The 20265-nt window shown below is 64.5% G+C and overlaps 1 protein-coding gene across 1 annotated transcript; it reads left to right on the plus strand.

The window, feature by feature from the left end:
* The first annotated feature begins 273 nt into the window (after positions 1-273).
* On the plus strand, positions 274-18138 carry KCNQ4 (potassium voltage-gated channel subfamily Q member 4). The gene is made up of 15 exons (XM_062014287.1): positions 274-512; positions 9186-9276; positions 9908-10034; positions 10126-10301; positions 11187-11312; positions 11395-11532; positions 11634-11729; positions 11883-11971; positions 13065-13202; positions 14202-14246; positions 16191-16408; positions 16521-16623; positions 17050-17181; positions 17338-17473; positions 17586-18138. Exons 1-15 carry the CDS (start codon positions 274-276, stop codon positions 17802-17804), a joined length of 2073 nt encoding a protein of 690 aa, XP_061870271.1. The 3' UTR covers positions 17805-18138.
* Positions 18139-20265: the final 2127 nt, after the last annotated feature.

The following is a 20265-nucleotide window of genomic DNA, read 5'->3' on the forward strand; positions in this document are numbered from 1 at the left end:
ACCTCAGGAGGGAGCCCCTTCGCCCCTTCCCCCCGCCCCCCTTCCCCGGGAGCCGCTGCTTCGTGCGGCCCCGCGTCCCGCCCCCTTCCCCGTCCGCCCCGTCCCGCGGAGCCCCGGGGGCGGGTGCCAGGTACGGCGGGGCGGGCCGGGCCGGGGGGAGGGCCCGCGGGCGGCTAAAGGCAGGTGGCGGCGGGGAGCGGCCCCGGGGGCTGCGCCGGGAGGAGCGGGGGGGTCCGGCGGCCGCGGGGCCATGCGGCGGGCGGCCTGAGCGCCATGGCCGGGGCCGGGGAGCGGCGGGCGGCGGCGCTGACGGCCGTGAGCACCGAGGGCTCGGGGCCGCCCGGCGGGACCCCCGTCCCGGGCCGCCGGGGGCTGCTGGCGGGGTCTCGTCCCGGGGCCGCCGCCGCCCGTCCCGCCGGGTCCCAGCGCTGCTGCCGCCGCCGCCTCCAGAACTGTCTGTACAACGTGCTGGAGCGGCCCCGCGGCTGGGCCTTCGTCTACCACGGCTTCATGTGAGTACCGGCCGTGCCGGGGGTCCCGCGGCGGTGGGACGGCGGGGAACGACGATCCTCCCCTTCCCTTCCATCCCCTCCTCCCCGGGCAGCCGTCGCTCCGACCGGACCCCCGGGCACCGACCCCTGGGCACCGACCCCCCCCCGGCACCGGGCACCGACCCCCGGGCACCGACCCCCCCCCGGCACCGGGCACCGACCCCTGGGCACCGACCCCCCCCCGGCACCGGGCACCGACCCCCGGGCACCGACCCCCCGGGCACCGGGCACCGACCCCCCGGGACCCCGCTGGAGAAGTTTCTGGCACGGAACCGGTGTCAGCTGGAGCCGCTCGGGGGTCCCAGAGCGCAGCCGCTGCCGGGGGAGCCCCGCGCCGGGGTTGGCGAGCGGCGGGACCGGGGCTGAGCGCGACCCCGGGGGTCGGTGCCCGGTGTCCGGGGTGGCCCCAGGGGCAGAGAGACCCTCAGGGGTGGCACCCGCAGCCAGCCGCGGTCACTGTCCCACCCCTTGCCTGGTGCCCGGCGGTGGGGGCATTGCCGGGGGCTCTGAGCCACTGGGGAGCCTCGAAGGCTCCCTGAAGGGGTGCCAGGGCAGGTGCCTTTGGGTACCTGTGGCAGCGTTGGGATGCTGCAGCACCCTCAGCTCAGCATCCCCAGAGCCGTGTCTGGGCTGGGGGGAAGCAGGGAACGGCTGTTCTTGGCTGCAATTGGCATCTCGCTCCAGAGACGGCACCTGGGATGCTCCGGGCAGCGGGGCTGCTCCCAGCCCGGGCTCGCTCGGGTTGCCTGGGCTGTGCCATGCTGCTTCATCTCTCCTGGCTGCACCTGGGCATCCCATGGCTTTAACAGAGCAAAAGCTTCTCAGACACACGGGCTCAGTTCAGGGCTGAGCAACAAATTCAGCCCCTCGGGATTGTTTACTCAGAGGTTGCAAGGGGGTGCAGAACTGGGGGGGTGTAATGCACCCAGAGGCTGGGAGGAGTCAGAGGGGAGCTCTGTGCTGGGGAGGATTGTTCTGAGACCCCTGCTCAGCCCCAGCTGCTGGGGGACACAGCTCCCTGCCAGCCACAGCAAGGGGAAGGAGGCCATTCCCCCCTCCTTCTGCCCTGTGTGTGCTGTATGTGTGCTTGGTGTGTGCCAGGCATGGGCACTGTGCCCCCTGTCCCACCTGGGCACAGACCCTCTGAGAGCAGGAGCTGACAAAGTGCCTCTCCCTCTGCTTCCAGGAGCAGTAAGTCAGGGCTGAGTCGTTAGCAGGCTGTGGGAGCTGGAGCTCGTTAAGAGGCAGGAAAGTGGGTCTTGCCTCAGTTAGCAGATTGAGCTGGCAGGATGAATTTGTCACCAGCTCAGAGGGCACCTGAGCTCCCAGGGGACGCAGGAGAGGAGCCTGGGGCCCATTTGTAACACCTCCCAACACCTCTGCAGTGTGCTCCAGCAGCAGCACCCACATGGCAAATGATGCCCTGAAAGAGTTTTTCCTGCAAACAATTAATAAGGGTGGCAGCCAAATCCTCCTGCCAGGGCAGAGGGAGCAGGGTGTTTTGTGCAGGTACTTGCTGGGCTCTGGAGGAGAGTTGCCCCTGCACATCTCCCAGCTGAGATGCATGTGCCTGAGTGTCTCCCATGAGTTCTGCCTCCTCACCTGCTCGTGCTTTGCCCCAGGAACAACCACATCAGAGCCCACTGAGCCCCAGCTCCCTCCTCTGCCACCCTGGCTGTGCCCAGCCCTCAGCTCTTGGCAGAGGGGCTTTGCCTGGCATGGGCAAGGCAGGAGCAAGAGCAAAACATCTTGGAGCATCTGGTGGGATGGGGAGGGTTCTCATCCTGGGGAAGGGGCTGATGGGGAGCAGCTGTGAGGGAATGGGGGTGTTGAGGCTGGAGAAGAGGAGGCTGAGGGGAGACAGCAGCACTCTGACACTCCCTGGCAGGAGTAGCCAGGGCAGCTGCTGCAGAGTGTGGAGCTGTGTGTGCTGAAACCTTTCCTGTCAATGTCACTCCTTTCTGCCTCCTTCAAAGCTGAGGTTTGGTGGGTTTTTTCCCCTCTCTCCTGCAGCAGATGGGAGCTGTGAAGATCAAGTCCAGTGCCTGGGAGCACAGAGCAGGGGTTGAGCTGGTATCATTTACTGGACAAGTTCAGGCTCTTTCTGTCAGCAAATTGATCCCAAATGGCTTCTTCCCATCCCCAGTGTCTGCCCTGGGCTGCTGCTGCTGCTCCTTGCAGGGTGGTTTTGTGGCTTTGCTGTCTTGCAGCCCCTGAGCTGTGTTGGGTGCTCAGAGTTACTGCTGGGCTCTGCTGGGGCTTCAAAGCCCCTCAGAGCCCCTGTGCAGGATCTTTCCCTTCTGCAAAGGCTGGAGATGAGCGTGGTGTGGAAGCAGCTGGAGCAGTGCAAAGCTGGGGCTGAGGTGAGCAATGTCAGCTGCCCATCCCCTCTAACTGCTGCTAACCACGGCAGGGCCGTGGAGGCACGTACTGGGGCTTGCAAAGCTGTGCCTTGCCCTCTTGAAATGAGTTTCTAGCCCTGGAGCTTACAGAGCAAATCTGGGAGTGTGACCAGCCTGTTAACCCAAAGGCTTTACAGACAGAAGGCAAAGAAAAAATTTCCTTTTCCAATCTGCACCTCTTAAGCAAATGGGGGAGGGTTGTTCTCATACCCAGCTCCTGCTTTTTGCTGCCTGTGGCCAGTGCTGAGTGCCCTGCTGCTGGGCAGAGCTGCTGGGGGCTCTGCCCTTGGCACAGGCACCTCTGGCAGCCCCAGGGCCTGACCCCCAAGGGCTCTCCTGCAGCCTGGTGCATTGGGGAGGTTTTCAGTTCAAGCTGTCCATCCCCATCTGCCAGCCCCTGCCCTTGGCCAGGGCTCTGAGTGCTGCTGCCCCGATGGAAACGGGGCTCTGGGATCTCCTCTCCATGGTTATGAAACTGCTGGGTGCAGCAGCAGCTCAGCTCAGCACTTTCCCATTTCCTAGAGGGAAGCTTTGATAAAGAACAGCTCGACCTGGAGCAAATGAGGCAGGACCGAGCTGGCAGCATCAGTAACAACCCCCAACCCCCTGCCTGAAACCCTGGGCAGCTCAGCCCCTCCTCTGCCCGCTGCTGCTGGCACCATCGCACCTGGGTTGGAGCTGGGGGCTTCATTTGCCTTGTGGAAGTGTAAGCGATGGGAGGGCAGAGCTTGGAGGGTGCCCAGCCCATGGGCTGTCCCAGGGCATCCCCCACCCGTGCTGTGCTGGGTCCCCGTGTATGTTGGGGGGTAGCAGAGGGATGGCAGCTTCTGCCAGAGCCCCGGGGCCATCCCTGAGCTCGCTGGGCAGTGGGTGGATGAGGCCGGGCACGGGCACTGGCTGGATGCCTCGGGATGTCGGGGATGGGATGGGTGCAGGGAGGGGGGCTGCTGGGGGGTCCCCGTGTGCTGCTCGGGAGCAGCTCAGCGCTCGGATGCTGCTGCGGGAGGGGGCTGTGGGGGGTGGGCTGGAGCTCAGCCCGTCGCTCCGGAGCAGCTCAGCGCTCGGATGCTGCTGCGGGAGGGGGCTGCGGGGGGTGGGCTGGAGCTCAGCCCGTGGCTCCGGAGCTCCTGAGCGCTCGGATGCTGCTGCGGGAGGGGGCTGCGGGGGGTGGGCTGGAGCTCAGCCCGTGGCTCCCGGAGCAGCTCAGCGCTCGGATGCTGCTGCGGGAGGGGGCTGCGGGGGGTGGGCTGGAGCTCAGCCCGGGCCCCGCATCCCGGCGCGGTACCGCGGCTCTGCCGGTGCGTCCCGCCGCATTTCCCCGCATCCCCCGTCGGCGGGTAACGGGGAAAAGCCCTTTCCCGGGCAGCCCAGGGATTGTCACCGGCTTTGTCGCCCGCGGCAGCTCCAGCCCCTCCCTCACCAACCCCCCCGGGGCCATTTGATGGGTGAGATCCCCGGGAGGGGTTTGCAGGCTGTTTGCTCCGTGCGGGTTCTCCACTCGGTAAAACCTTCCTGGGATTAACCCCGCGGGGTTTAAAGTGCCGTCCCAGGCTGGGCACGGTGCTTTCCCAGCCGCGGGGCTGTGTCCTTGGGGCAGGGGCTGTGCCCAGGGCAGGAGGAGCCGTCCCAGCAGCTTCCTCGGCCCGACGTGGTGCCACCGGGGCATAGAATTCAGCGGCTTCGGCACAACATGAGCCTCTGCATTGATTTGTTTTCGTCTTTCTTTGGTTCTTTCCTTCCCTCTTTTGCTGCTCCCACAGCCCAGAGCAGCAGATGCCAGTTTGGGTGCCTCAAGGGGGAGGATGGGGGGGGGGAACCCCAGTGCTGGGGGGTGCAGAGGTGATGCCTGGTCACCCCAGAGAGGCTTTGTGACCCCCTCTCCTTCCCCCCTCGAGTTACTTCGGAGGTGAGGGTTGGAGTGGGGCTGAGCAAGCACCTGCATCTGCCCACTCAGCCTGGCAATGCTTCTGCCCCCCCTGCAACGCATTTAGGGGCTCATCTTGCCTCAGTTTCTCGGGGCCACTCGTGTCCCTGTGCCCTGAAGGTCCCACATCCCCTGTGGAGTCCCCAGGAGCTGCAGCTGGGCACAGCCCCAACTCCTGTCCTGGGGTGTGAGGTGCATCTGAAAACACACTGCTTTGCTTTTCCCCTCTTTAAGTCAGCTCCTTGCCAGATGATTCAAGAGCAAAACTATCTGAGCTGCCCTGTGTGAGTCTTGGCAGCATCTGCAGGAGCCTTGTGACCGTGCTCCCTGCGGGGTTGGGGTGCTGGGGGGCACTGGGTGCTGTGGGGGTGCAGCTCTGCAGCCTGAGGGTGATGTGATGGGTGATGCTGCTCAGGCTTTGGGTCCCTCTCATCAGCTCCTGTGTGCTGTGGGACATCACCTGGAGCTGCTGCTGTGGGTGCTGCAGGGTGAGTTCAGCCTGCAGACAAGCTCCTTGTGCCAGTCCTGCTTCAAGGCTGCACCAGGGCACTGGAAACACCCCATTCTGGTACCCTGGGGGTGTGGAGGGCTCTTGGAGCAGCACCTTTCCTCTCCTGGCACTGATGACCAGGTCAGGGCTGGGCTTTGAGCATGTGCTGGGCTTTGTGGTGCTGGTGCCATGGCAAAGCTGCTTAGTTCCAGCCCTGCTTTCCCTGACCGTGGGGAAACACTCAGTGCCTTTGTGTTTCTCTTCTTGTCAGGGCACAGAGCAGAGCACAGAGCAGGCCAGCCCAGCCCCTGCCATGGTTACAGGCACAAACAGGCCCACCACAGCCTGGTTATTTTTATCCCCTGGAGCTGAGAGGCTGCTGAGGCGAGGGACAGGGCATTTCTGAGCCTTGCTGTTTACAGGGTGCTGGGGAAGCTGAACCTGGCAGAGTGGGGAATGAAACATCATCCCTCTTCCCATCCCCAGTAAGGCTGAGCTGGGGCAGTTTTGACCCAGTGACACAGCCTGATGGGGACAGCCTGGGACTGCCCAGCACTGTGCTGCTGGGGCAGAGGCTGGTTGTTCCCTCATCCCCTGTCTGAGCCTTTTATCCTCCTGCACGTGGTGTTTTCCCTTCCAGTGAGTTATTGCTGGGCATCAGTGTGAGCCTCCAGCCTCTGCTCTGGGCTTCCTCACAGGGGGAGAGTAAAGCAGAGCCTGGGCCAGTCCACACAGGGCACAAGGAACCCAGCATCACTCCCTCCTCCCAGCCTGGACACTGCTGTGCTTGGGGATTGCAGCCTGGCTGGGCTGTGCCATCCCAGTGCACAGGCTCTGAGCATCACCATGGGCACTGGCTGTGCCAGGGTTCAGCCTGGTTACCCAGGTGGGCACTGGGCTGGTTCTGCCTTGCCCAGAGCTGCTCCTTGCTGGTTCTGCCTTGCCCAGAGCTGCTCCTTGCTAGCCAGGGCCAAGCTGGCCCCGTTTCCCCCGAGCTCAGCAGCTTTCCCAGCTCACCTGTTCCTTGGCTGCCACAAGCATATGGCCAAGGCTGCTCTAATGAAGATTAATGGGAAGGGATTGGCTTCCCCCCCCCAACCCCACCGGGGTTTAATTATCAATGTGGGGAGGAATGCTCTGCCTGTGCAGCCAGGCTCTGCTCCTGCAGGGGAGTTCCCATCCCTATCCCCATGCCCAGGGTGCCAGCAGTGGTCCCCTCCTGCCTGGGCACATTTGGGGGTGGTGTGTGAGCCCCTGGGGAGGGGGCTGTGGGATGGTGATGGAAGGTTTCTTGTGGAGAGCTGATGCAACAGCAGCATCTGCTCCCCTCAGCCCCTGGGTGCTGGGGCAGGGGGAGGCAGCGAGGCTCCTGCCAGCCCCTGCCCTGCCAGCTTTGCCCCATTTGCCCCACGTTCCCTGGCAGTGCAGCTTTTCCCTGGCTCTGTCTGTGGCTGGGGAGGGCTCAGGGAGCCTGGCACCGCCGGCACCGCGCAGCGTGTGATGGACACAGGTTGGGCTGAGCCCTGGCTGCGGTGCTGAGCTCTCAGCGCGGTGCTGAGCTGCTGCAGGCGGCACTTTCACCCCCGAGGGCTGCCTTCCCGGGGGGGGGACGGCCGGTTCCTGGCTCATGAGCTGCCTCCAGGCATCTGAGCCGTCCCTAAGCCGCTTATGCGCCGCCGGCACCGTTCGCTGGGGCTTTAACGACTTAATTCCCAGCAGCTGATGTGTTCCCACCGCGTTTCTTTCCCAGGCTGCCGGTGGAGGGGGCTGCCAGGAAGGTTTTTCCCACCTCGGGGGCTGCAGGTTTCCATCTGCACTCCCGTGGCTCAGCTTTTACCGCGGGTCCCGTTGCTGTGGGGATGGGGGATGAGGGGGCTCCAGCTGGGACTTGCTGCTCCCCAAACCCATCCCCAGGCGCTGGAGACCCTCCCCTCCCTGCTCCCCAGCTGGGGTGAGAGGCACCAGAAGCTTTCTGCCTTGCCTCCTGCTCTGTGCCCTGCTGCATCCCGACTGAGCTGATGGTGCATGGAGCTGAAAGGCTCTGCCCTGGGCCAGGGCTCATGTTGCTCCTCAGCCTGGGAGGACAGAGACCTGCTGGGTGCTCCCTGGCTGCAGGAGCTCAGGGCAGAGCTGCTGTGCTGGAGAAAAGGGGCTCCATTAATAATTCAGAGGGAGAAGGGACTGGCTCCAGCCTTCTGCCTTGCAGCTGCATCTTCTGCCTTGGAGCATCGTCCTCTGCAGCGAGGGCAGGGCTGTGACACCCCCAGCCCCTTCATTCCTGCAGCTGGCACAGGGTGTGTGGCTCCAGCCTCCTCTGGACCAGCCCTTCTGCTGTTCCCTGGGGTTTCTGTGCCATCAGTCCCATCTCCAGCTCCCCCTCGCAGTGGTTCTGGGGGGAGGGACCTGCTTGACCCCTTAGGCTGTGTTTTGAGCTGCATGTTCCCCTCTTTCCCTGCTGTGGCCCAGGCTTGCAGAGCCCCCCAGCCCTCCAAACCCTGGGGCTGGGGGTGTGCACGTTGTCCCCAGGCTGTGCTCAGTGTCTGCACCAGGTCTCCTGGGCCTGGGTGATCCCACAAAGGGCACAGAGCGTCGTCCCCTCTCACTGCATCACCTGGCACTGGGGCAGCCTGTGGGTCAGGCTCTGCCTTCACCCCTTTTCTTTGGGTCTGAAGTTCCAGGTGAGCACCAAGAGGAGCCAGGGCAATGCTCCCAAGCAGGTGTGGGGCAGAATCCCCCCAAACTGAGCCCCCCACGCTGTCTGGGGCACGGTGGGTGTTGCTCCCTGTGGGGAGATGCTGCTGAGGGGGGTGAGATGGATACTGGACACTCAGCAGCTTGGGGACAGGCTGCCAGGGCCACCTCTCTCACACTGCTGGCCTGAGCTGGGCCACCCCAGAGCTGGCAGTGGCCAGGGGGTGCCCAGAGCCCCCCCAGCCGTGGCTGTGGCAGAGCCCTGGCCCTGCTCCCGCTGCTGCCACCTCAAACCCTTCATTTGCCTTTTTTAGAATCGCTGGATCAGGGGAAAAAAAATGTATTTTTGGAGTTTGATTTGCTTCAGCTTCAGTCTGCTCTGGGGGTTTTTTATTTCCCTTGCTTTTCCCTTCTACTGTAAATGGGCCAAAGCCCCTCGTGCCTTGGCACAGCTCTGAGGGACAGGCAGCCCCAGGGCAGCTCCCTGGCATCTCTGCCCCAGGCTTGGCTGTTCCCAGGTGGTCCCAGCAGGATCCCCCAGTGACTGGGATGTTGGGGACAGTCAGGACAAGCTCTGGTCCCCTTTCTACGGCAGCAGCAGCACCTTGTTGCCATACAGGACCCTCCATCTCCCTCCCTGCCTTTAAGCAGAGGCTGTTTTGCCCGGGCAGAGGCTGCAGGGCTGTGTTGGAGCCTCCTCCTCAGTGCCTGTGGGGCAGCCTGGGGGTGTGCTGGGCTGGCACATGGGTGCCAATACAGGGCTGGTGTCCATCCCAGGGAGAACCAGGGGGAGCTGTGTTCCCTCTGGGCACCCAAAGCTGGGCAAAGAGCTTGTCCTGGAGCGATGCCCAAGTAGTAGAGGAGTCCCACCGTGGGCTGGGTGCCCTGGGCCAGGGAGGTGCTGCCAGAGCCATGGGCATCCTGGGAGTGGGTAGGCTTTAGGCACAGCCCTGCCTCTGCACCCACAGGCAGCTGCTTGTGGGCTCCTGAATTGCTCCATGTCACCATCTAGGGGCAAAGCCTGTGCCCAGTGGCTCAGCTCGGCTGGGGGGGTCAGGCTGTGAGTGGGAGGGTGCATTGGGAGCACTGGGAGCCCTGACACCCACACCAGCACCTTCTCCTTCCAGATTCCTCCTGGTCTTCAGCTGCCTGGTGCTGTCAGTCTTCTCCACCATCCAGGAGCACCAGAAACTGGCCAACCAGTGCCTCTTCATCCTGGTAAGCAGGGAGTGGGGCTGTTGCTCACACTCTTCCTCCTCACATTACACCCTAAGAGACAAGATCACAGACAAAAACCTTTCTGGCCCTTTCCCCAGCCCAGATGTCCCCACTGATGGGCATCAGCCTGTCTGGCTCAGGGGGTGACAAGCTGCAGCCTGGCTCGGGGTGGCCCATCCAGACCTGTGTGGTGCAGAGAGACATTAAAAGCAGCAGCAAAGGCAGGGCAGGAGGGGCTAAAAAAACCAGGCAGCTTTCCCCCTGAAGTGTCAGAAAGGGCTGACTCTGGGATTGTTCTGGGTGATGGAGACTAAATCGGGAAGGTCCGTGTGACTTTCCCGCGAGTAAGCAGCACGGGGCTGGCTGTGCCGGAGGTAGGACAATGCTGACAGCGGAGGAAAAGGCCCAGCTCGCTGGGAGCTGACACAGGGAGAGGAGCTGGGCTGCTCACACAGCCCTCACAGCCCTCACAGCCCAGCTCCCATCTCCCTGCCCTCATTCCTCACCCCCGGGGACGGCTCCACATCACAAGGGCCGGGCACCAGCATCTCGTTTTACCCCTTTCCACCAAGCTGAGCCCCGTCCCCCTCCTCACCTCACCTGGCTGAGCCCCAGCTGTGCTCTCTGGCAGGAGTTTGTGATGATTGTGGTGTTTGGCATGGAGTACCTCGTCCGGGTGTGGGCTGCTGGCTGCTGCTGCCGCTACCGGGGCTGGAGGGGCCGGCTCCGCTTCGCACGGAAACCCTTCTGCGTGATAGGTAACGGCGGGGGCTGCCTTGGAGGCTTCAGAGCATCAACCACGGCGTGGCTGTGGCTCCTGAGCTTCAGTGTGTGTGTGTGTGGCCCCAGATCTCATGGTGTTTGTGGCCTCGGTGGCCGTGATCGCCGCCGGCACTCAGGGCAACATCCTGGCGACGTCGGCGCTGCGCAGCCTGCGCTTCCTGCAGATCCTGCGCATGGTGCGCATGGACCGCCGGGGCGGCACCTGGAAGCTGCTGGGCTCCGTCGTCTACGCCCACAGCAAGGTGAGGGGAAGGGAAACACAGACTCAGATGGCTTGGCAAAGCCTCTGGAGCTGCTGCAGCCCCAGCCCTGCCCTCGCCCTGCCCAGCCCAGCGCTGACCCACAGCCCTCAGCACCTCAGCCCCACGGCTTTGGGGTCCCTCCAGGGCTGGGCACTGCCCCAGCTCCCTGGGCAGCCTGGCACAGGGGTGACACCCCTCTCAGGGAAACAGTTCTGCCTCAGCTCCAGCCTCAACCTCCCCTGAGCCCGTTTCCCCTTGTCCTGTCATTCATTATTGGGGAGTAGACCCCAACCCCCAGCTCCCTGCAGCCTCCTGCCAGGGAGTGTCAGAGAGGGCTCTGGTCTCCCCTCAGCCTCCTCTTCTCCAGCCTCAACACCCCCATTCCCTCACAGCCCCTCCCCATCAGCCCCTTCCCCAGGGTGAAAACCCTCCCCATCCCACCAGATGCTCCAAGATGTTTTGCTCTTGCTCCTCCTGCCTTGCCCATGCCAGGCAAAGCCCCTCTGCCAAGAGCTGAGGGCTGGGCACAGCCAGCGTGGCAGAGGAGGGAGCTGGGGCTCAGTGGGCTCTGATGTGGTTGTTTCTGGGGCAAAGCACGAGCAGGTGAGGAGGCAGAACTCATGGGAGACACTCAGGCACATGCATCTCAGCTGTGAGATGTGCAGGGGCAACTCTCCTCCAGAGCCCAGCGAGAACCTGCACAAAACACCCTGCTGCCTCTGCCCTGGCAGGAGGGTTTGGCTGCCACCCTTCTCCAGGCTCAACACCCCCATTCCCTCAGCCCCTCCCCAGCACCCTTGTGCTCCAGCCCCTTCCCCAGCACACTCATTCTCCAGCAACAGCCTCCCTCCCACGGGCCCTCTGACCCCGTCCCTGCCCTGGCAGGAGCTCATCACCGCCTGGTACATCGGTTTCCTGGTGCTCATCTTCGCCTCCTTCCTCGTGTACCTGGCAGAGAAGGATGCCAATGCCCAGTTTGCCACCTACGCCGACTCGCTGTGGTGGGGCACGGTAAGCTCGGCCACCGCGGCCCCCCGGCGCTGGAGGGGATGAGCAGGGTGGGATGGGGCTGTGTGTGGGGAGCTCCCTCCAGGCCTCCCCCTGCTCTGGCCCCGGGCAGGTCACTCTCACCACCATTGGCTACGGGGACAAGACCCCTGAGACGTGGCTGGGCAGGATGCTGGCGGCCGCCTTCGCCCTGCTGGGCATCTCCTTCTTCGCTCTGCCCGCCGTGAGTAGCACCAGCCACGGGCACAAAGGGGCCAAACCCTGCCCCTGCAGCCCTCGGTGTGGACTCCAGCACCCACAGAGCCCCATCCCCTCCATCCTCAGGGCATCCTGGGCTCCGGCTTCGCCCTCAAAGTGCAGGAGCAGCATCGGCAGAAGCACTTCGAGAAGAGACGGACTCCGGCGGCCAACCTCATCCAGGTAACGTGGGCTTGGTGCGTGCTGGGGGTCTCTCCTCCCCCCTCTGCTGCCCTGCCTGCTGCAGGCTCGACCCACAGGCCCTCTGGCAGCTCCTGTGCCCGTGTGGCACGGGGGGCAGGGCAGGGGGTGACCCGGTGCCCACGGGCTCTGCAGGCTGCCTGGCGCCTGTACTCCACGGACAGCACCCACAGCTACCTGACAGCGACCTGGTGCTACTATGACAGCCTGCTGCCCTCCTTCAGGTAAGCAGGGGCTGGGGGAGGGATGAGGGGGAGTCTCTGTGGGGCTCCAACCCCCTGAGGGGCCCCGTGGAGCCAGCCAGGGCTCGGTGTGGCCGAGCAGCACGGACACCTCGGCAGCCCCAGCACAGCATCTGCCTCTCCTCCATCCTCACCATCCTCCCAGCACACAGCACCCATCTCACCCTGTTCCCCCTCACAGCCTTCCTCCCAACAGGCTGGTGCCACTGGGCACAGGGACCTCGTGGCTGAGGCCATGGATGGAGCATGGATGGACCCAGAGAGGATCCAGCAGAGACCCCCCCCATCCCCATCCCTGCAGCCCACCTCCGTCCCACAGCCCCTGGGATGTTGCACCATGGCTCTACTGAAGATTCTGGAGCTTTTGCAGCTGCCCTGTGTGTTGCCATCACCCTGTGCCACAGCCCTGCCCTCCTGCCTGCCCCTGCTCCCTCCAGCCACATTTTCCTTGGCAGGCACAAGTTGATTGTTGTGTTTTGGTGTCTTTTCCCCAAGCCAGGGCTCTGAGCAGCCGGGGCAGCCTCTGAGCCTCAGCCCAGGACACGTCCTGGGCATCACCCCCAGGCAAGGTGCCCAGCTCTCCCGACATGGGCACCACGGGGGGCTCCCCCAGCCTCTCCTGCTCTGCCAGGAGCCCTTTCTCCTGTCCCAGGGGAGCTGAGGGAGGACTCCATCCCTGCCAGCTCTGAGCTTTTCCCTCTTTGGCTGCTCCAGCAGTGGCCAGTCCCCCAGATGGAGTGGTGGCCTGTGCCCCCATCCCCACTCTGCTTCTCCTGCCTGTGCCCTGCCTCAGCCATCCCTCTGAGCACAGCCTGACCCCTCTGATGATGGACAACCTCTGTGGAGCCCTTTCCCAGCACCATCACCCCCGGGTGCCTCAGCCTGCTGCCAGCTGGGCTGGGAACAAGCTGGTTTTTGCACGGGAGCTGCTGGGTTTTCCCCCGCTCCCCTCGCCCGTGGCTCTGCTTTGCTTTGCACAGAGGAGGAGGAGCCAGCTCTGCCCAGTCTCCTTTGGCTCGTTTGCTTTTGGGAAGTTGTAATTTGTGCCCTGTTTGTATTTGACCCCCAACCCCAGAGAGCTGCTCCTAATGTTTGAGCACTTGCACCGGGTCCGCAACGGAGGATTTAGGAACTCAGAGGTGACAAACTGGCCCGACGGAGCCCCAGCACCTTCCCTGGGCCAGGCACACAGCAGCCCGTGCTCAGGGGAAAGGTAGGAGGGTGCAGCCCCGTGGCCCTGTGTTCTCCCTCCTCTCTGCCTTCTCTCTGTTCATCTGTGTGTGCCTCTGATGCCACCCCGGTGCCCGTCGCCCCAAGGAGCCCAGAGGAGCAGCCCCTGGCCTCAGTCCCTGCCCTGTGGCACCCATCCTGCTCTGCTCCCAGCTGCTGAGGGGTCACTTTTGGTCCCCATGGATGGACTCTGGGGCTGTTGGACCGTGGTGAAGCATCTTGCAAGGTTCAGCACCGACTGTTTTGATGTGGCCACAGCTCTGGACCCGTGCAGGGGGTAACGTGTGGCTGCAGAGGCTGGGCATCGGCGCTGCAGTGGTGGGGGCCCTTCTGCAGGGCCCAGTGAGGAGCAAACCACACTCCCTGCAGTCCCAGGTGGGCTTCCCATACCCACAGCAGTGGGCAACAGCGATGCTGAGCTGCCCCAGTGCTGGTGAGGACAGAGCAAGAGGGTTTGGGGCTGCTCTGCACCTCATCCCCCATCCCTTCGGAGAGCGTCCTGGAGACCCCCCACCATGGCTGCTGGGTGCCCACCCAGGGCATGGGCACAGCACAGGGCCCTGGGCTGCTGGCAGGAGAAGCAGCACTGCTCCTCCCTGGCATCCTGCCTCAGTTTCCCCTGGTACTGGGGGTGATGCTGCTGGGGGGATGTGCTGAGCCATGAGGCTGAGGGGGACCTGCTCCCCCCACCAGCCCCCAGGTGAGTATGGGCTTAGGGGGGGCTTCTCCCTGCAGCAGCACCAGCCTGGCCTCAGCTTCCCAGGGAAGAGCCAGAAGCTGGCAAGGGAAAGGCTGCAGCCCCCTGGATAACCCACCCTGGGGAGGGGGGCCCAGCCTCCCCCCACCTCCTCCACAAGCATCACCTCTCATAACATCTCACCTTCTCTCTCTCCTCCCCTCTCCTGCTCACCCTCCTCCTCTCCATCCCTCCAACCTCCCCCCAAACCTCCTGTGCCCCTCATTCACCCCCTTTCCCCCCAAGCTGGAAGGAGGAGGACGTGCAGCCCCACAAGTGCTTACAGCTCAGGTAACGTTCTGCCCTGGCAGTGCCGTGGCAGGGGGTGTGCAGAGCCCCCCCTTCAGCTGCCTGGCACCACCTGCCATCACCAGCTCACTTTGCTTTTGAGCAACTGGACTGTTCTTACCCTCTGAGGGGGAGGTGTTGGTGGTGTTTATGCAGGACCTACACAAACAACTTGACTGGTGCTTCTTGCCTCCACAGCGGAGGTGGGTACTGGGGCTGGGGATGCCCAGGGGGCTGGGCTGGCAGCTCAGGGGGAGCAGGGAAACGGTGGCCCAGGATGCTCTGCTCCCTCCCAGCCATGGGCTAACTCATTGTTTTTTCTCCTGTGTCTCTGCCCTGATCCTCCAGCCCCATCTTTGGTGGTAAGAGGAGGCTCTTGCGGACGTGGGGCACGTGGAGATGGAGGTACTGCGTGGCACAGGGCTGGGGGCACCGGGGCTGCATGGTGCCCCGTGCTGGGCTGGCTGCGGGGAGGAGGGGGCTGGAGGGCTGAGGCAGATGGGTAGAAGCTGAAGGGTGATTTTTCCATAGGGCAGGGGGTCTGTGCATGGCTTGGGCTGTCCCCACCGTCCCTCCACCAGCTCCCACAGCCAGCCCTGCCTCGGTTTCCCCTCCTGCATGGATGAGCCGGGCACATTGGCTGTGCCAAGTCCAACAACAGCAAAGAGGCTCTTGGATGAATCCCATCCCACGTGTATCCCCCAGCCTGGTCCCCTGGGGCACAGCCCTCCCTTGTTCCCTGGCAGCATGGCTTGTCTGTGGCTGCAGGGGCTGCTGGCAGCCCTTCTTGCCTGGTGCCAGCTGCCTGCCTGGGCACGGGCCGGGAGCCCCCTGTGCTGCCCATTCCTCTGCCTATGCCCATCCCTTGCCCTGGGGAACCCAGCAACCTCCCACAGTGCAGGGCTTTGGCAGAGCTGCTCGTGCAGGGTTTGCTCTCTCTGGGGGCTGAGCAGCTGCTTGGCCTCCTGTGCATGTCCAGGGGGTGCTTGTGGTCCCCCCTCACCCAAACTGCAGCGCTGAGGGTGGCTTTGTGTAGGTCCTACATAAAGGATGCCCCTTGTTCCCCTTCCCTGGGGGGCAGCTGGTGTTAGGGCAGGAGAGCAGCTGCTCCACTCACTCCCTGGAGCAGAGCCTCAGGAGGAGGATGAAGGACCATGGTTGGGTGCCCCATGGCAGGGGGTTTGGGGCAGGGGCAGAGCTGCTCCCCACGGTGCCAGGGCTGGGTGCTCTGAGGGCAGCTCTCCTGTGTGTCCTCCCCACTGTGCCTGTCTGTCCCCACTCTAAGTCTGTCTGTCTCCTGTTTCTCTGCTCTTGTGGGGGGGGAAAAGGTGTTTAAAGGAGTAAGCCCAGAGCTGCTCAGATGGTCAGAGGCTGGAACATCTCTGATGGGAGGGTGGGGTTTCCTCACCTGAGGCTGTTCAGCCTGGAGAAGAGAAGGCTGAGAGGGGACCTTGGTAACACAAGCACCTGAAAGGTGGGTGTCAGGAGCATGGGACCAGATTTTGTTCTGTGGTGGCCAGTGCCAGGACAAGGGCTCATGGAAAGAAGCTGGCACACAGGCAGTGCCCCTGGCCCGGGAGGAGCAAGTCCTTTGGTGCTGGGGTGAGGGAGCCCTGGCCCAGGCTGCCCAGGGAGGGTGTGGAGGCTCCTGCTCAGGAGGTTTCCAACCCCAGCTGGACACGTTCCTATGCCCCTGAGCCAGGGGAAGCTGCTGGAGCAGGGGCTGGGGCTGGAGCAGCTCTGCAGGGGGGATTTTATGATCCACGTGGCACCACCAGCTCCTGGTTGCCCATCACATGCCAGGGGCTCTCTGTGAGCCCAGCACAGCCACCTCCCATCCTCAGCCCCCCTGCAGTGGGTACCATGTGTGCTCCCTCCTCTCCCTGTCCCCATGCCTGTGAGCCTGGCACCAGCTCCGTGCTGACGCTGCCCCGCTGTGCCCCGCAGCACCAGGATGGGCATCAAGGAGCGCATCCGCCTGGGCACCCCCCAGCGCCAGAGCAGCCGGGGCAGGCAGCACCTGGGGCCCCCCCTGCACCGCTCCCCCAGCACTGAGGATGTCTCTGAGGCCTCCAGTCCCACCAAGGTGCAGAAGAGCTGGAGCTTCAATGACAGGACCCGCTTCCGTGCGTCCCTGAGGCTCAAACCGCGCACCCCGGCCGAGGGTGAGCCCTGGGGACCGGTGGGGGGTGATGCTGAGGGGGGCTGCTGGCATTTTGGGGGGCACAGAGGGGTAGGTCTCTGTCTCTCTCACCTTCCCACTCTTGTCACCCACAGCCAGCTGCCCACCAGAGGACAGCAGCGAGGAGAAGAGCTCCCACTGCGACCTGACCTTCGAGGACATCATGCCAGCAGTGAAGACTCTCATCCGAGCTGTCAGGTGAGATTGTCCCCTCTCATGTCCCCCCACTGTCTGTGCTGCCATCCCCCAGCTCCTCTGCAGCTCCTGGCACTTGGGGACAAGTGGATGTGTGCAGACAGCTCTGGTCCTGGCAGGGGTTGAGTTTGGCAGGGTGTCTCAGCCCCACAATCAGGACCCCCCCCACAGAGCCCCCTTCTCCTCCCCAGTGCCCCATGGCCAAGCCCAGGACCCCCCACAGAGCCCCCTGCTCCTCCCCAGTGCCCCATGGCCAAACCCAGGACCCTCACAGAGCCCCCTGGTCCTCCCCAGTGCCCCATGGCCAAGCCCAGGACCCCCCACAGATCCCCCTGCTCCTCCCCAGTGCCCCATGGCCAAACCCAGGACCCCCACAGAGCCCCCTGGTCCTCCCCAGTGCCCCATGGCCAAGCCTGGGTGTCTCTGCAGGATCCTCAAGTTCCTGGTGGCCAAGAGGAAGTTCAAGGAGACTTTGCGTCCCTACGACGTGAAGGACGTCATCGAGCAGTACTCAGCCGGTCACCTGGACATGCTGGGCCGGATCAAGAGCCTGCAGACACGGTGAGCTGCCCTGGCACTGCAGGGGAGGGGGCTCTGGGTTCCTTGGGGTCCCCAGTCGCTGGCTGTGCTCAGCAGGAGCAGCATTCCCAAAGCCCCCATCCTCACCCCTGCTGTGCCCCCGGGAGTGATGGGCTACATCCTGTCCCTCGGTGCCAGCGTGGACCAGATCGTGGGCAGAGGGAGCCTGGCTGCAGACAAGAAGCTCCGGGAGAAGGGGGAGAAGCCGGCGCTGGAGGTGGAGCTGGTGGATGAGCTCAGCATGATGGGCCGAGTGGTCAAAGTGGAGAGGCAGGTGAGGAGGGGGCTGGTCCCTGGGAGGATGTCACCCAGGACCCGTCCCCCAGGGAGGGACCCGTCCCCCAGGGAGGGACCCGCCCAGCCCCTCTCGCCCCCCTCCCCTGCAGGTTCAGTCCATTGAGCACAAGCTGGACCTGCTGCTCGGCCTCTACTCGCAGTGCCTGAGGAAAGGCTCCACCAACTCCTTCAGCCTGGCTGCTGTGCAGGTCCCTCCCTGCGAGCCAGACATCACCTCAGACTACCACAGCCCCGTGGACCACGAGGACATCTCTGTGTCTGCCCAGACCCTGAACATCTCCAGGTCGGCCAGTGCCAACATGGACTGAGCAGGGAGGCGCCGGGGCCGGATCCTGCCCGGGTGCGGGCGCTGGGAGCAGCGTGGCGGTGCCTGGCCCCCAGCAGCCACGTCCCTCGCCCTGTTACTTGAACCAAGGCTTCCTTGGAGGGGGCACATCTGCAGGGGGCTGGGCTGGGAGCCCGTGGCACGGCCAGACCCCGCTCCTGGAGCGTTCTCCAGCCTGGCCCTGTCCCGTGGGGGTTGGCTCGTAGCCCCAGCCCTCAGGACCCCCCCTCTCAGCTCCTGCCTGGTTCCCCCAGAGCTGAGCTGGGGCCACCACAGCTATGCAGGACCCCGTCTCCCTTCTGCTGCTGGGACTGGGACACGCCTGGGGGGGGTTATCTGCATTGCTGCAGGTCAGGGCAGTGATTGGGGGTCCCCCCGGGCAGGGGAGTGGGGGTCTGTCCCTCCTCATCCTCCTCTGCACAGGTTGTTTCCCTGCTTGCAGGGCTGCAGAGCTGCAGCTGCACCTCTAGAAGCACAGCAGAGCCTCGTGCCTGCCCCTGCATGCTCCCAGGGCCATATATATATAGGAGATATATATATATTTATGCAATAATGACTTAATATGCAACACCCCCGGGCACAGCAACCCAGGGGGACATAGGCAATAAGCAAACCCTCCTAGCAGCACACAGGGCTGGATCCTGCTGCCCATGGAGGGGGGCTTGGGGACAGGTAATAAACCTTTGCCCAAGGGTGGCCCTGGGGCCACGGGGCTGGGTGGGGGCTGTGGAGGAGGGAGGGATGCAGGCACAGGGGATGCTGGTCCCCAAGGAGCATCCTCATCTCTTGTATCCCAGCCCAGGCTCTTGCTTAGAGGATTCCTTCCCTGCCAGGTCCTGTGGTGCTCAGTTTGTCCCCTTCGATGTCCCTGTGGGGGGCAGGGAGCAGGGGTCAGGCCTGGGGGGGGTGACTGTCTGGCAGGGACAGAGCAGGGGTGGCAGGACAGAGCAGGGCTGGCTGTGCCTCCTCGCAGAGCTCCCAGCCCCACAGAGCCGGGCTGGAAGGGAGGGTGGGAGTGCCAAAGTGTTCTGAGCTGGGGCTGCTGCCAGCCCCCGGGGGTCTCAGCTGGAGCCACGGTGCCAGGCTCTGAGCTGGGCTAGTGATGCTGCACCGATCCCCTCCCTGCTGCTGCAGCCCGTCCCTGGGCTTCCGACGGTCAGACTCGCAGCTCCCCCTTCGCCCCTCCCTCACCCCCCGCCGCTGCCTCTGCCCCCGGCAGCCGGGACCCCCCACCCTGCTCGTTTTTCTTGCCTCCTTAGTGCATGTGGCCAGAGCCGCCTGCAGCCTCCCCCCGGCCCCCTCCCGCCCCCCCGGCCGGGCCGTGGGGCAGCGGGACACGCGGGGGGGTGCGGGGGGGTCTCGGGGTGAGGGTGCATGTGAGAGCTTTGCCCGCAGCCGCAGGAACGGCCCCGTGGGAGCGTCGCCCGGGGGGTCCCCGCGGAGCTCCCGGCCCGCGGCACTTACCTCGGTAACTTATTAACTTATTTCTGTCATTAAACGTTGGAGCAGGGGCTGTGTGCGGTGCCTGTGTGCGGTGCCGGCTGTGTGCGGTGCCGGCTGTGTGCGGTGCCCGGCTGTGTGCGGTGTCTGTGTGCGGTGTCTGTGTGCGGTGTCCGGCTGTGTGCGGTGTCCGGCTGTGTGCGGTGTCTGTGTGCGGTGCCGGCTGTGTGCGGTGCCGGCTGTGTGCGGTGCCGGCTGTGTGCGGTGTCTGTGTGCGGTGCCGGCTGTGTGCGGTGTCTGTGTGCGGTGTCTGTGTGCGGTGTCCGGCTGTGTGCGGTGTCCGGCTGTGTGCGGTGTCTGTGTGCAGTGCCGGCTGTGTGCGGTGCCCGGCTGTGTGCGGTACCTGTGTGCGGTGCCCGGCTGTGTGCGGTGTCCGGCTGTGTGCGGTGTCTGTGTGCGGTGCCGGCTGTGTGCGGTGCCGGCTGTGTGCGGTGCCTGTGTGCGGTGCCGGCTGTGTGCGGTGCCTGTGTGCGGTGTCTGTGTGCGGTGTCCGGCTGTGTGCGGTGTCCGGCTGTGTGCGGTGTCTGTGTGCGGTGTCTGTGTGCGGTGTCTGTGTGCGGTGCCGGCTGTGTGCGGTGTCTGTGTGCGGTGTCTGTGTGCGGTGCCGGCTGTGTGCGGTGTCTGTGTGCGGTGTCCGGCTGTGTGCGGTGTCTGTGTGCGGTGCCGGCTGTGTGCGGTGTCTGTGTGCGGTGTCTGTGTGCGGTGTCCGGCTGTGTGCGGTGTCCGGCTGTGTGCGGTGTCTGTGTGCAGTGCCGGCTGTGTGCGGTGCCCGGCTGTGTGCGGTACCTGTGTGCGGTGCCCGGCTGTGTGCGGTGTCCGGCTGTGTGCGGTGTCTGTGTGCGGTGCCGGCTGTGTGCGGTGCCGGCTGTGTGCGGTGCCTGTGTGCGGTGCCGGCTGTGTGCGGTGCCTGTGTGCGGTGTCTGTGTGCGGTGTCCGGCTGTGTG

This window comes from Colius striatus, chromosome 24, assembly GCF_028858725.1.
Source record: "Colius striatus isolate bColStr4 chromosome 24, bColStr4.1.hap1, whole genome shotgun sequence".
In the NCBI taxonomy this organism is placed as follows: Eukaryota; Metazoa; Chordata; class Aves; order Coliiformes; family Coliidae; genus Colius; species Colius striatus.

Coding starts and splice junctions, on each gene's coding strand:
- KCNQ4 (XM_062014287.1), top strand. CDS start 274: ATGGCCGGGGCCGGGGAGCGGCGGGCGGCGGCGCTGACGGCCGTGAGC. Junction 11,730..11,882: donor CGGCGGCCAACCTCATCCAG/GTAACGTGGGCT, acceptor CGGGCTCTGCAG/GCTGCCTGGCGCCTGTACTC. Junction 14,247..16,190: donor CACAAGTGCTTACAGCTCAG/GTAACGTTCTGC, acceptor TGTGCCCCGCAG/CACCAGGATGGGCATCAAGG.